Source organism: Felis catus, chromosome B1, assembly GCF_018350175.1.
Source record: "Felis catus isolate Fca126 chromosome B1, F.catus_Fca126_mat1.0, whole genome shotgun sequence".
Taxonomy (NCBI): Eukaryota; Metazoa; Chordata; class Mammalia; order Carnivora; family Felidae; genus Felis; species Felis catus.
This window is the reverse complement of record NC_058371.1, coordinates 133,710,013-133,725,673: the sequence shown is the minus strand read 5'-3', so window position 1 is coordinate 133,725,673 and position 15,661 is coordinate 133,710,013. Positions and strand designations below refer to the sequence as shown.

The 15,661-nt window shown below is 36.1% G+C and overlaps 1 protein-coding gene across 7 annotated transcripts in view; it reads left to right on the top strand.

Annotated features, from left to right (window-relative positions):
• The window catches only part of PTPN13 (protein tyrosine phosphatase non-receptor type 13), a 229,190-nt gene that overhangs the window by 181,412 nt on the left and 32,117 nt on the right, over window positions 1-15,661 (top strand). For 4 of the 7 annotated variants that reach the window (XM_045056126.1, XM_045056127.1, XM_045056124.1 and 1 more), the window contains 12 exons: window positions 1,528-1,991; window positions 3,050-3,196; window positions 4,424-4,517; window positions 5,374-5,459; window positions 6,164-6,323; window positions 8,150-8,364; window positions 8,484-8,582; window positions 10,584-10,942; window positions 12,123-12,306; window positions 14,152-14,310; window positions 14,824-14,995; window positions 15,096-15,306. In XM_045056126.1, coding sequence (XP_044912061.1) covers window positions 1,528-1,991; window positions 3,050-3,196; window positions 4,424-4,517; window positions 5,374-5,459; window positions 6,164-6,323; window positions 8,150-8,364; window positions 8,484-8,582; window positions 10,584-10,942; window positions 12,123-12,306; window positions 14,152-14,310; window positions 14,824-14,995; window positions 15,096-15,306 — 2,350 coding nt within the window. The remainder of the gene's footprint in view (window positions 1-1,527; window positions 1,992-3,049; window positions 3,197-4,423; window positions 4,518-5,373; window positions 5,460-6,163; window positions 6,324-8,149; window positions 8,365-8,483; window positions 8,583-10,583; window positions 10,943-12,122; window positions 12,307-14,151; window positions 14,311-14,823; window positions 14,996-15,095; window positions 15,307-15,661) is intronic. The other 3 variants (XM_045056128.1, XM_011281764.4, XM_045056125.1) reach the window with 2 other exon arrangements.

The window sequence follows — 15,661 nt, the reverse complement described above, 5'->3', positions numbered from 1 at the left end:
CAGACACACACACATTTTTTTAACTAAAAATCCAATTATTTTTTATAATCTAAATATCAATTTGTCACTTGCACACTGTATATTCTGAACATCCATGAATATACACCTTTTTCATATGGCATTACATTTCGTGTCATGGGTATATTAAATTTTAATGTTTTTCTGTTGTACATCTAGGTTAGCTATAATCCTTTTATAAATGTTGCTTCAACAAATATACTTGTATATACACCGTTGGAAAATGTACGTATTTCTAGAGGTTATATACCTAAAAGTGTATTTAGTATGCACATTTAAATTTTTGACAGAGTGCTATCAATTTGCCCAAGTTTTATCTATGTATATTTAGCCAAGTAGATGTGACAGGGCTCTTCTCACACCATCAGTGGTATGAGAGATTATCAGTCATTCTCATTTTTGTCAGCCATACAGGTAGAAAACTGCATTAAGTTGCATATCCTTGAGCAACAATGAGAATGTTGCTTTATATATTTATTATTTGTATTTTACTCTGAATTTCCAGTCTACAGGGGCACCTGGTTGGCGCAGTCGGTTAAGCATCCAACTTCAGTTCAGGTCACGATCTCACAGTTCATGGGTTCAAGTCCCATGTCAGGCTCTGTGCTAATAGCTGAGAGCCTGGAGTCTGCTTCAGATTCTGTGTCTCCCTCTCTCTCTGCCCTGCGCCCCCAACTCTGTCTCTGTCTCTCAAAATTGAATAAATGTTAACCAAAAAAATGAATTTCCAGTCTACACATCACACCCTTGTTGCATAGGGGTTTTAAATCTCTTTCTTACTACCTTTTAGAAACTCTTTGCATATTAGGAATATTAACCCTTTGATTATTTTTTGTTATTTTTGCAAATATTCCTTTTCCAGTTGCTCATTCTTTTAAATTTTCCTTGGTTTCACATGCTACATAAAACTTTCAATTTCTTATAAATTTGCGTCTGTAATTTTTTATACAAATCTATGATTTGTGTCTTACTTAGATACACTTTAAGTGGTTTTTGATAAGAAATATATATATATATATATATATATATATATATATATATATATATATATATATGTAATGAATTTGGAGTTGCCTTTATAATTATTTGGAGTCCAAAAAATGCAATCTGGGAGGACAATATAAAATAAATAAATAAATAACCATTAAATAAGGATTAAAGAGTTTGGGTGATTCAAATTAATTTTAGTTAGGGAATCAAAAAAGTCTTCACAGAGGAGACTCATTTGAAGTAGGTCTTGGAGAATGGAAATAAAAAGTTAAGACAAAGGGGATATGCATTTTTATAGGAGATGCAGCAGGAATGACCAAAAGAGGGGACAAAGGAATCACAAAGCACCTGCTACACTTTTGGGGTCCTTATTTTGGTTCCAGGCCCTGGATCAGGTGTTGTGGATATGTTATCCTGTGTAAAATTCTCCCACAATCATTAAGAAACGCTCTGCAAGTATGTAAGCCCAGACGTGTGTCACTAACCTGTTACTCTCCTTCATGGATTTTTGACTTCTAGTGCCTTCTACTCCTGTGCACATTGCCAATGGCATGAAAAACTACCTGAAGAAACCTTCCTACATGCAAGACAGTACTGTAGATTCTTCTGAGGATCACCACTGGCCACATGGTACCCCAAGGCACATCTCAGAGAGCTCTTGTGGGCAGTCTGGGGGCCTGCGCGAAGGAAGCCTGAGTTCTCAGGATTCCAGGACTGAGAGTGCCAGCTTGTCCCAGAGCCAGGTCAATGGTTTCTTTGCCAGCCCTGCGGGTGACCGAACCTGGCAGGAATCACAGCACGGCAGCCCTTCCCCTTCTGTGATATCCAAAACCACTGAGAAAAAGAGGGCTTCCGCTGACAGTAATGGAAACAAGACTAAAAACCCAGGCATTTCTGATGCAACAGATTACTCTGACCGTGGAGATTCAGACATGGATGAAGCTACTTATTCGAGCACTCAGGATCATCAAACACCAAAAAAGGCATAGTTTAATTTAAATCTCTGTTTTTTTTGTTTTTGTGTGTGTTTGTTTTTTTCATTTAATAAAGCAAACAATAGCAAATATATACGGAGCAGGATAATCTACTCTAAACTGCTTTTATTAGTCTGGAAAGGAGGAATTGTGTATATATTATGTTACTAACTAACTGCTGTTGCATTTGATACTAACTTTCTGACAAATTAACAGCTTTGAATACTAACTCTAAAATGGCTATTATTCTGGGAACTTGCTGCCTGATAACAGAAAGGAATGAATAATCAGGTTATGATTATTTTTTACAAGTCATTTATATCTTGCATATTTAACGTTTCTATTAATAAGAGAATTTAATATCTGAAAATTCTGTTCTTAAATAGCTCACATAATGGGCAGTTGACTTTACTGTTGATAGTCTGAATTCTTCTGAAGTTCTGAATGTACAAAAATAATAAGAACAACAACATACAAAATTGCTCATTTCCTAGAAATGACATAAATTTAAACTCACATTCACAAGCGGATTCAGAAAAGACCCATAAGCTCTTTGTTCATGGAGGAACCAACATTCCTCACAAGAGGGTAATGCCCTTAGAAATGGGTCTTAGATATTGTTTATATTGGATTTGTAAATATAAGCAAAGTAAACATGAAGCCTACTCATCTTAGAGGTCCAAGTTAAAAGCTGCTGCTTTGATATATATTGATTTTTAAAGGAAATAGAAACACTTTCTACATTCAGGAGCATAAAAAGCATTGGACAAGGATTATGTAAAAGCTAGGTTTGAACTGGGTTCTGGGATTCCCTCTGCCTTATCTAGCTGTTTGACCTGAAGGAAGACCTTTAATGTCTAGACCTCAATATCCTTAACCATAAAATATGAAGGCATTGGATTAAATGATCTCTAAGATGTCTTCCAGCCCTCATGATCTTTGAATTTACTCTATCCTTTAATATCTTGCTTTTTCTTAATTTTTCTAAAAAAACACATATTGATCTTCCAGTAGTAATTCATTCTGACTCTAACAAGAAATCCTTTTGTTTGTTTTTCTTTGTTAAGGAATCCTCCTCCTCAATGAATACATCCAACAAAATGAATTATAAAACTTTTCCTTCATCACCTCCTAAACCTGGAGATGTCTTTGAGGTTGAACTGGCTAAAAATGATAACAGCTTGGGGATAAGTGTCACGGTACTGTTTGACAAGGTTTTCAAATGTTTTCTCTTCTCTATTTCCAGCAACCTATTGTATGCCAATTTATTAATTTATTTTGCTTCGAAAGGGAAACCTGTCAAATATTTCCAAAATTAAAAATTGAATTATATCTTAAAACTTTTTAAAAAATAACTTTTGTGCTAGGCACTTTTTCCTGTGATTTAAAAGAAATTAGACAAGTCTATCTACTCAAACCCCTTACATTTCATAATGTTTAATCTGAATACAAGACTTAGAAAACATAAAATTAATAAGTATGTTTTGCATACATTTGACACTTCTGCATAAGCATGGAATAATACATTTTAACCCACATGATAAATAAATTCTAATGTATATTTATATGCCCTTTCTCTCCATAATATATCTTAATTTGTAAATGTGATTAGTATATTAAAATTAGAGGTTCCCAAGGAATATATGTACTTTTAAGGTAGTTAAAATATGAGCATAGGCTATTTGGTGAAAATGCTTGAGACTTGTATTAATTCTAAAGTGTAACATTATCATTTATGACAGTTGAAGGGTATTGTCAGGTAGGAAAAGCCATTTAGAAACATGGTAGAAACAGCACTATTAATATACAGAGGTCAAAAAAAAAAAACCTAATGTTCTAGCACTTTTAAAAATATCATAATCCTTTACCTCTTGTCCTTAACTTCTTTAGAATTTTATTATCTTTCTGTTGTGTAGGGAAAGAAAAGCTGTATATCCACAAAAGATGGAGAATATACTCATTAGATCTCACCTACATTATAACAAAACTTACCTACCAAAACCTTTCAAAATGAAAAAAAAAAAATGTTTTTCCTGACTCATGAGATTTGCAAGTTTCAGTTTAGCAGATATGATCTGAAGCAAATTATTCTATTTGCTGTTTTTTTCAGACAGTCATCTTCTACTAATTTTGCATAGATGGATTTTGCTTCCTGCTTGCTCATAACTCATGGTATAGACTTACAAAGGGAGAGCAATTCTTCATACAGTCAAGATCTGACATGTTGTTTTCTGAGTAAAGAGTTTTTCTAAAATGTAACTGCTTTACATTTGGAAAACTTGGCTAGAAATATTCTTGGGTTTCGAATTAATTGCATGTGCTGATGTGGTACTGCTGCTTTGGCTGATGGATTGAACGCTTTCTAGGTCTCAGATTTGAAAGATGGAGTGTGAAATTTCTCATATTACAAAATGTTATTTTACTTGTCTTTTTCCATTTAGGGGGGTGTGAATACCAGCGTCAGACATGGTGGCATTTATGTGAAAGCTGTTATTCCCAAGGGAGCAGCCGAGTCCGATGGTAGAATTCACAAAGGTAGAGTGTGTGTGTACAGGAATTGCATATAAGATCATCATTTCAACAAATAAAGTAGAAATTAGGAAATTCATAAAGACCTTTAAATATTCATAATAGAAGAACACATGCAATTTTTTTAAGACTAAAGCATTAAAAAAAACTCCTTGATGTCATTCCAAAACTCTTCTTTCCAGCCTAATCTCTAGTATCGGAAAATATCTTGACAGTGTTTCAGTTCACGTTTTGTACTTTCTGAGAAGCAAATTGCCAGAAAATGAGAAACGAATAGTGCTTTTGTAAAAACACTGGTATCTACATTTTTAATAACAGCTAACTAGGTTAGTGCCCTCCAATCTCTCTACATTTATAGTCAGTTTTTTTAAATTGACTTTATAGGGGCGCCTTGGTGGCTCAGTTGGTTAAGCGTCCGACTTCAGCTCAGGTCACGATCTCACGGTCCGTGAGTCCGTGAGTTTGAGCCCCGCGTTGGGCTCTGGGCTGACGGCTCGGAGCCTGGAGCCTGCTTCCAATTCTGTGTCTCCCTCTCTCTCTGCCCCTGCCCCGTTCATGCTTTGTCTCTCTCTGTCTCAAAAATAAATAAACGTTAAAAAAAATTTTTTTAAATAAAATAAATAAATAAATAAATTGACTTTATAATATATACAATATCTTCTTCTAAATTGTATTTAAGATTAGTCATAAAATTAGGAAAGAAAGTAAACACATATTAAAGAAACTCTGTGACAGAATTTTGTCCAGAATTTGTCTGAGTCTCTCCTTAAATTAATACAAAACAAGACCACAAGATATTAGAAAGCATATAGAATCTTTATTTTATCATCTACTTTTCTCAAAATTGCTGCCTAATTTATAGGTGATCGTGTTCTTGCTGTTAACGGAGTTAGTCTGGAAGGAGCTACCCATAAGCAAGCTGTGGAAACACTGAGAAATACAGGACAGGTAATAAATAGCTCATTATACCAACCACTTAAGATAGCTTACAAGAACATAAATAATTTGTGAATAATATCTGTCTCACTAAGATCTCCAAATTTATTAGTCAAGAAACCAAGCCTGATTCATGTAAACGTTCTAGCAGGTATTATTGCAAGAGGTTTTTCACTGAGGGAACTTGACTTTCTATATCACATTTAGCCATAATATTACCAGATCTGACGGGAGGAAGGGTGGAGTTTGCATTTTTTTTAAACTTTTTGTCAACAAGGACAAACATCTAGTGATTTTCACTTCTAGTCATTTTTCAGCCCAAAGCTGAATTATTTTCTAAAGTTTACCAAATTATTTATAATGGTCTATGTATTATAGTATAATGGTGTTTTTATTCTAGTGCCCAAATTTCTTATAACATGTTTATGTTATTTCTATAAGAGAGATTTTTCTTTTTAATTATTTTTTATACAGAAAATAAGAAAAACTTGATTGTGAAATTTTCAATCCCTTGCTTTGTTTTTTGTTTTTGTTTTTTCCCCTCCCTCTATGTTTTTGGTGGGTTTTTTTGTTTGTTTGTTTTTTTCTCTCCATCTATATTTTGGTGGACAAGTTACTTTAAATGATTTTATAAGATGAACCATATAAAGTCCCCAAAATTTACCTACTTTCTTATAATTCTTCTTAGTTAATGAAATGCTATTCCATTTGTCCAGGTGGTTCATCTGTTATTAGAAAAAGGACAATCTCCAGCATCCAAAGAACATGTCCCCATCACCCCACAGTGCACCTTTCCAGATCCAGATGCCCAAGGTCAAGCCCCAGAAAAGATGAAGAAAATGACTCATGTCAAAGACTACAGCTTTGTCACCGAAGGTCAGGCCTTGGGAGACTGTCATCTCACCTTTAACTTATTCTTGACTTATTCAAAATTTGATTTTTGTATGTTGGATCATATAATTCATGCCTGAGTCCCTCTAATTACTCTTGTCAAGTATAAATAATCTGATGGACCACTATACCATTTTTTTTTTAAGGACATATATATGCACCTCTTAAAGTCTGAAAGACCTCAGGTAATGAAGTCATCCATGAAACAACTTTTGGTCACTTAATAGTCCTTTGAATAGTTATAAAATTCAAATGAAATTTTCAAGGAAAAAAATAACTATAAATAATTGCTGACAATGGCTTCAAACTCATATGAAACCTTGACTTGTAACATTTTCTATATTTTTGTTTAATTCTGTGGACTTGTCAAGCTAACCCTAGGTAGAAATTCACCTCATAGTTCCCAGATCATGATCTTTCTTACAAACTTTGCAAGCTCTTGGACATACTGCTACTTGCTAGTAAAATAAGAAATTAAGAATAGGGGCACCTGTGTGGCTCAGTCCGTTAAGCATCTGGCTCTTGATCTTAGCTCAAGTCATGATCTCACAGTTCAGGAGTTCGAGCCCTGCAGAGTCTGTCTGGGATTCTCTCTACCTCTCTCTCTGCTCCTCACCCGCTCTTGTTCTCAAAGTACATAAATAAAAGTTTTTAAAAAATAAGAAAATTAAGAATGAGGTAGTACTGAGCTTTTCATAAAGCTAAGTGTTCATAATACAGAAATACCCTTTATTCTGAGATTTCCATCTATCTCATTTTAAGGGGCATAAATGTCCTTTACTTTATGAATGCTGATGGTGGTATATAGCCATTGTTTTGCCTTTTATTTTAAATCCTTATTTGATTACCAAATGTTTAGTGCCTCAGAAATACTCGCAAAAATAAGGAGAAAAAATAGCCCAGCCTGTATTATTTTATCTGATTATGAAAATAAAATTAGCATACCTACTTTACCTCTTTATACTGCCTTGTATTGTTTATTTCTTCCATCACTCCTTCCTTAAATATGTTACTTCATTCTTTTCTGGTTATTGTTCTTTCAACTTCTTTTGTTGATTGAAATTTGTTTATAATGCCATATCAATTTACTGGATTAAATTATACCTCACTGAAACACTGGAATGTCAGCTTACTTTCCCCTACCCTTCTCTAACATTTGCTTCACTCTTCTTACCATCTTTCTCCCATTGTGTCCCCAAACTTCCCTCATTCTTACCCTTCCCCAGATTTTTCTCTTTTTTTTAATGTTATTCTATAATCTTTGAAAACACATGGGATTGGGGCGCCTGGGTGGCGCAGTCGGTTAAGCGTCCGACTTCAACCAGGTCACGATCTCGCGGTCCGTGAGTTCGAGCCCCGCGTCAGGCTCTGGGCTGATGGCTCGGAGCCTGGAGCCTGTTTCCGATTCTGTGTCTCCCTCTCTCTCTGCCCCTCCCCCGTTCATGCTCTGTCTCTCTCTGTCCCAAAAATAAATAAAAAACTTTGAAAAAAAAAAAATTAAAAAAAAAAAAAAAAGAAAACACATGGGATTAAAGCATAATTGTATTTTCAGAACTCAGATATCAAAACCCTCTCTTCTGTTCAAGTAGCTTAGTTCATGCAGCTTAGTTTATTAAGTTTTTTTAATGATAGAGAGTGTGAAATAGGATTCGAATATAGAATAAAAGTGCAGTAAGTGCCTGTAAAGCTGTAAATATTCTGAGAAGATGGGCTTTTTACAATGTGTCTGAAAGCACATACGTTTGTATGTGCATATGTGTACACAGCACGATAAGAATATTTAATTTTTTTTAATGTCTTTTCTTCTCCAGAGAATACATTTGAGGTTAAATTGTTTAAAAACAGCTCAGGCCTAGGATTCAGTTTTTCTCGAGAAGACAGTCTTATTCCTGAACAAATGAATGCCAGCATAGTAAGAGTTAAAAAGCTCTTTCCTGGACAGCCAGCAGCAGAAAGTGGAAAAATTGAAGTGGGAGATGTTATCCTAAAAGTGAATGGAGCCTCTTTGAAAGGACTATCTCAGCAGGTGAGCCCCCAGGTGGTGAATGTAATACTTTTAATAATGAGATGGATTAGCCTTTCATTATTATGATTTCATAGTGCTATCTTAACTGTATCTTCATTTGTCATTCGTGGTACCCCTAGGAAGTCATCTCTGCTCTCCGGGGAACATCCCCAGAAGTATCCTTGCTTCTATGTAGACCTTCACCTGGTGTGCTACCAGAAATTGACCCTGCTCTTTTGGTGAGAACTATGAAAAATTAATTTATATTTTTATAGAATGGCAATTGAGTGATTAATTCAGCTGTCATGGTTTTGTCACTGATTGATCTCCTGGGTTTCATCTACTTTATTCTTTAACTAGGAGTATGTTGGGTGTGTCACGTGACCTCCGAGTGCATTCTGCATATGTAATATAAAGTAATTCAATTCACTTTCTCTTCTCTCCTTTCCACTTATAAAGTTCTAGGATTTTAGGAGTTTGTTTTCTAAGCATAAATAGGAAAAGATTTCAAATCATGGTCACAGGGGTGCCTGGGTGGATCAGTTGGTTAAGCATCTGACTCTTGATTTTGGCTCAGGTCATGATCTCATGCGTTCATGGGTCCGAGCCCCGCATTGGGCTCTGCAGAGCCTGCTTGTGCTCTCTCCGTCTGTCTCCCCTCCCCTGCTCACACACTCTGCCTCTCTCTCTCTCTCAAAATAAATAAATAAATCTAAATTTAAAAAGTAAATAAATTAAAAATAAAATACAACAATGGTTACAAAGCCCTTTTGTCCATTTCTTCATTGAACCAAACTGGGAAGCATAATTCTCATTCTGAGCTAGTTTAAATAATAAAAACGATTTGAGGGGAGCCTGGGTGACTCAGTCCTTTGGGCGTCCAACTTCGGCTCAGGTCATGATCTTGCAGTTTGTGGGTTTGAGCCCTGCATTAGGCTCTGCACTGACAGTGTGAAGCCTGCTTGGGATTCTCTCTCTCTCCCTGTCTGTGTCTGCCCCTCCCCCCACTTGTGCTCGCTCGCTCTCTCTCAAAATAAATAAATAAACTTTAAACAAATAAATACATAAATAAAATTTATTTGAGAGTTTTTGCCCTTATTTTTAATACTAGAAATCACAGAGCAAGCAATATGTTTGTCCATTTCCCTTTCTTATGTCAAGGAGTAGCTAAAGGATCCAAAATCTATTTTGATGGTTATTTATAAATTACATGCTGATAGGTAGGAATCCATACATAGATGGATAATAATATTAATATAATTGAAGAAGGACAACTTTTGTCCTGTCTACTTTATAGTGTGTTCCATTACCAATAAACATGACCTCTGGGTATGAAAGGCAGTAGTGTCTGGCCCCAGAAACTTTGGTCTTTATGTCCGGGAGAGGGGTAGTTGTAGGATATTAATAGGAAAATATGATTTCTGTAAGGTGTATTATAAACAGCATTTTATCAGACTACATTGATTTTTGGCACCAGATAGGAAGAACTGAGTAGAACTCTCCTCTTAATGAGTATATAAATTGATACAATCTTTGTAGAAAGCAATCTGGAAATAGTTAGCAAGGCCTTTCAAAGCATCCTATGTACTGACTATTATATAGAAAAGTATAAGGAAATAATGAGAAACTCAGGTGAAAATGTACATACAAAAAAGCTCTAGATTTCTATTGTAGCAGAAAGTTAGAAACAACTCTATAAAATAAAAGAATTCTGAAATAAATAAAAGGTATAGCCATCTGTGGGATCATTACATAGTTTTATGCAGTTTTTTTCAAAGCATATTTAAGGACCTCAGAAAAAACTTATGATCGAAACCTAAATTTCAAAGTAGGCTACAGGGGTGCCTAGCTGGCTCAGTTAGTGGAGCATGTGAGTCTTGATCTCAGGGTTGTGAATCTGAGACCCACACTGGGTATAGTGATTACTTAAAAATAAAATCTTCCATGCTGTTCCACCATCTTGGCTCCCCCCTACTTAAAAATAAAATCTTAAAAAAAAAAAAGTAAGATATAATATATAATTCTGATGTAAAGTATAAGTCATATGATATTAGTTGTTATTTTCACATATATTTATATATGATTTTTCTGTGTAATGAGCATAGGTTACCTTTATTATCAGAAAATAATTGAATATTTTAATATAAAGTGCTGCTGTTCAGTATGTTCCTTTTCAATTAAGTGTTCTAGCGTTAATATAAGTTGTCACATCCCGATCTCTTTAAATGTGTCCATTACAGACCCCATTGCACTCTCCAGCACAAGTTCTCCCAAACAACAGTAAAGACTCTTCTCAAGCAGCATGTGTGGAGCAAGGCACCAGCTCAGATGAAAATGAAACATATGACAAAAACAAGAAACAATGTACATCCAGGAGAGACAGTTACAGTGACAGCAGTGGGAGTGGAGAAGACGACTTAGTAAAAGCTCCAGCAAAGATACCAAATATGAGTTGGAGTTCAGCTTTGCATCAGACTCTGAGCAACATGGTATCACAGGCACAAAGCCAACATGAAGCATCTAACAATCAAGAAGACACCATCTGTACCATGTTTTACTATCCTCAGAAAACGCCTAATAAACCAGAACTTGATGACAGGTATTGTCACTATTATGTGTAGCACTCAAAGCAACTGCTTCTTGTTTGTGACAGGAGCAGCAACATACGTTTCTCTAAGAATGAAATATGTCTGTGTGAACTTCACAATGATCAGGCAGATGATGACTGTATTGGATATCCAGTTACTGTGACTGACAGTTTTAGTTAGCAAAACTGTAAGCTCTCTAGCCGTTCAACCTGAGACTTGCTGCTCTCTTGAGTATATTTACTAGTAATTGGGAAAGTTGTTTGCATTTCACCGTAATTCATATTACTTACAAGAAAGAGAACAGACCTATTTTGATACTGATGGGGTAGGAGAATAGGGAGTACTAATATAAAGAGAAGTGATTGGTGGGGAGGAGACAGTTTGCAAAAGGTAAGCATAGAGGCAAAAAAAAGGAAAAGACTACATCTGTACCTCTAACAATTATTCATACGTTTTACTGTTTGGTTACATCTTTGTGTATATCTAGGTACAACCATACTTGTTCAAGTTCTTTTGGTGTTTTGGGGGGGAATTTCCCCCCCTTGGATCATCCAAAATAACCACAGGAATAAGACTTATATTCTTTTTCTATTTCTTCTCTTTCTTATTATGTTGAAACACACATTAGGCTTCTGAGAATATTGGCTTCAGCCTTTAGTTAATGACTAGGAATCGAAAGTCTATTTATTTAACCTGTTTTACTAATTTATGCAGCTTGAAGAGCTTCAAAATAAAATCTGGACAGGGGCACCTGGGTGATTCAGTCGGTTAAGTGTCCGACTTTGGTTCAGGTCATGATCTCACAGTTCTTGAGTTCGAGCCCCATGGTGGACTCTGTGTGCTTTGGATTCTGTGTCTCCCTCTCTCCCTGCTCTTCCCCTGTTTGTGCGCTCGCTCGCTCTCTCTCTCTCTCTCTCTCTCTCTCTCTGTCTCAAAGATAAATAAACATTAAAAAAAAAAAAAGAATGTGGACAGAGAATAAAAACTGGTATTGTTAGCATCTAGCAGACATGAAATAAATTCATAGTCCAGAGTTAGGCAAAAATTAGCTAGGAATGCAATCATAAGCAGACATGAATATGTGTCTTACTTACTGTATTGTTTATTGTTAACCGCCTGAATATGTGTCAATACTTACTGTATTGACATTGAAATGTATTTGAAAATAGTCTTGCTTCTTTCTCTCTGTAGCAATCCTCCTTCCCCTGTACCACTAGACATGACTCTTGGGCAGAGCTATCAACCCCAATCAGAATCTGCTTCCACTAATTCAATGGATAAATATCATATGCATCACATTTCTGAACCAACTAGACAAGAAAGCTTGACATCTTTGAAAAATGACTTAGAAAACCACCTTGAAGACTTTGAGCTGGTGAGTTGTTTCCTCTGTACTAAGAAAATTCTGGGGCACCTGGATGGCTCAGTTGGTTAAGAGTTGATTTCATGAACTCATGTCGTGAACTCATGTCATGTCATGAACTTATGATCTCATGTCATGATCTCATTGTTTATGAGTTTAAGCCCCACGAAAGTCTCTGCACTGATGGTATGGAGCCTGCGTGGGATTCTGTCTGCTCTTCCTCCACTCACACCTTCACACACGCAATCTCTCTCTCTCTCTCAAAATAAATAAACATAAAAAACAAATTCCATGTTTTGTCAGTTAAGATGTAGTTACACAAAGCTTCCCTTTAGGGAAAAGGCTGTCTTTTTGAGTAGGTTCATATCCAGGTCCAGTAAGTAGATAACATATCTGCTGTGTTTCTCTGCCGAGAATCAGGGGAAAAGACAAAAAGACCTGGATATAAATCCTGACGCTACCACTGACTTGCTATAATTTGGCAGATGCCTGTGGAATTACTTCATTCACCTGAGCCTTAGTAGTTCTGGCTATAAAATGGGGCTAGTAACCTCCTAGGACTGTGATGAGGATTAAAAGAAATATAGGTAGAGTACCTAATACAGTATCTACTATTTCCCGAATCCTGATGAGTTGCCTATTTAATTTTTAATCAAATTTGAATGTAAGTTTTTCTCTTCCACACTTTTTTGTATATGCCCAAATGGAATCCTTTACATTGTACAAATAACCCTATAACTTCTGAATCTTTAAATTCAGTTTGGAAGCCAAATCTCCAAGAATAATATCCTTTACATTGATTGAAAGTCAGCCTTTTTCAATATTGTTTTTATTATCCAAGTAATAAATATTTATCATTGGAAAATTAAAAAAAAACAGATTTAAAAAATACTGAAACCACTGATAATCTCACCACCTAAAAATCATAAACATTTTGGAGTTAATCTCTTCAGATACTTGGTTTGCCTAGAAGAGTGTGTGTGTGTGTGTGTGTGTGTGTGTGCGTGTGTGTGTGTGTGTGTGTGAGACATATACATCTTCAGTTTCATTCTCAGCAATAGAAAATAATCTTTTCAAAAAGAGAAAAAAATCTTTGCAATATTTCCTTTAGAAGTGTGTCATTACCCCTGTAAACTATAAGCAACCTTCATATCTCATTCAAAATCTTTTTTTTTTTTTAATTTGAGAGAGAGAGAGAGAGAAAGCATAGGCAGGGGAGAGGGGCAGAAGGACAGAGAGAGAGAGAGAGAGAATCTCAAGCAGGTTCCAGAGTCAGCATGGAGCCCAACACAAGGCTTGATCCGACAACCCTGGGATCACGACCTAAGCCGAAATTAAGAATCGGATGCTCAACTGACTGAGCTACCCAGGCACCCCTCAGTCAAAATCTTTAAAAAAAAAATTTTTGTACAACTAAATGAAGTTGTAATATCTAATCACCTAAGGGCTTCATGTTTTTACAAGAAAACCTTTTCTTTTGTGGCTCTTGACATCTATCTTAATTGCTCAGAAATAGATGAAGAATTTTCCTACACCTTCCCCTCAAAATATATATCAAAGGATCATCAAAGTATAACCATTCATGTGTCCTTGTTTACCTTGAAAATACAAAAATTGAAGCATCAGTAAGTTTTGTCTCAGCCATCTTTAGACAAACACATAGTGTTGTTTCTAAACCCAACTCTTAGATGGGGATACATTCTATCTAGAATTGGATAGACCTAGCTTCACTTGGCTAAGATCAGTAATCTTTTAAGGTTTGATTTCCTCCTCTGCTATTCAGTAGAAATAATAGTCATCTCTGTTTGTCAATGGGCAAAAATAGACAACCTAAAGAGTCGCTGTTTTCTTCCCTAGGAAGTAGAACTCCTCATTACCTTAATTAAATCAGAAAAAGGAAGCCTGGGCTTTACAGTAACCAAAGGCAATCAGAGTATTGGTTGTTATGTTCATGATGTCATTCAAGATCCAGCCAAAAGCGATGGAAGGCTAAGACCTGGGGACCGGCTCATAAAGGTGAGACATTAAAGAATGGATTTATGCAAATGTGACCAGAGACCAAGTCAGGGCTGCAGAAGGAAGAACAAGAAGGTTGAGTTAATATAACACTCCATTTCTTTGTTTGGTTTATGTTTTCCTTCTCCACCTCTTAAAAATAAAGGCCTTTGTATAGTTAACAGTTTAGGGAATGCTGAAAGTGCCCTTTTTAGTTTGAGAGTTGCTCTACTCTTACTTAAAGCATTACATAAGCTGTCTTGAGTCTTAGGGACAGAAAGTTTCTTAAATTACCATGAGGATAAATTTCCTATATTAGCAAAATAATGATGCATTTGTTAGATATTTTACATTATTATTTCACATGTAATTACTTGCTCATTGTACTTATGATTTCCATAGTAAAGGGAATTAGCAATAAATTAGAGACCATTCTCTTCCTGGCCAAGGTAGAGCTAGGGAGATTGCTGTATTTTCATGGCAACTTCTCTTTCCAAAACTGTAATCTATTTTGCCTCTTTCTCATTTTTGTAGGTTAATGACACAGATGTGACAAACATGACTCACACAGATGCAGTGAATCTGCTCCGAGCTGCACCCAAGACAGTCAGATTAGTCCTAGGACGAGTTCTAGAATTACCCAGGATGCCAGTGCTGCCTCATTTGCTACCTGACATTATATTAACATGCAACAAAGAGGAGTTGGGTAATGCACATTCAGGCTGTGTGCAGTGTGATTTTGTTGGCTAGGTTAAAAGTAAGTACTCTTAAGACTAAGGAAAACCAATATTTTCTATTCCCTGAAGGTTTTTCCTTATCTGGAGGTCATGACAGCCTTCATCAAGTGATATATATTAGTGATATCAATCCGAGGTCAGTTGCAGCCGTTGAGGGTAATCTCCAGCTATTGGACATCATCCACTATGTGAACGGTGTCAGCACACAAGGAATGACCTTGGAAGAAGCTAAGAGAACATTAGACATGTCCCTTCCTTCGGTGGTGCTGAAAGCAACAAGGTACTCTGCAATACTTGTGGGATTTGTGTGTTTGCTCATGTTTCAGGCTGTTGATCACACTTACGTTATCTTAAAAAGATATTCCTGAATTAGTAACTCACAGACTAAACTGGCAGTTTATAAAGCTAGAACAGACTTCTTCAACGTTTTTGTTGTTGTTGTTGTTGTTGTTTGTTTGTTTTTTTTTTTATTTTTGGGACAGAGAGAGACAGAGCATGAATGGGGGAGGGGCAGAAGGAGAGGGAGACACAGAATCGGAAACAGGCTCCAGGCTCCGAGCCATCAGCCCAGAGCCTGACGCGGGGCTCGAACTCACGGACCGCGAGATCATGACCTGGCTGAAGTCGGACGCTTA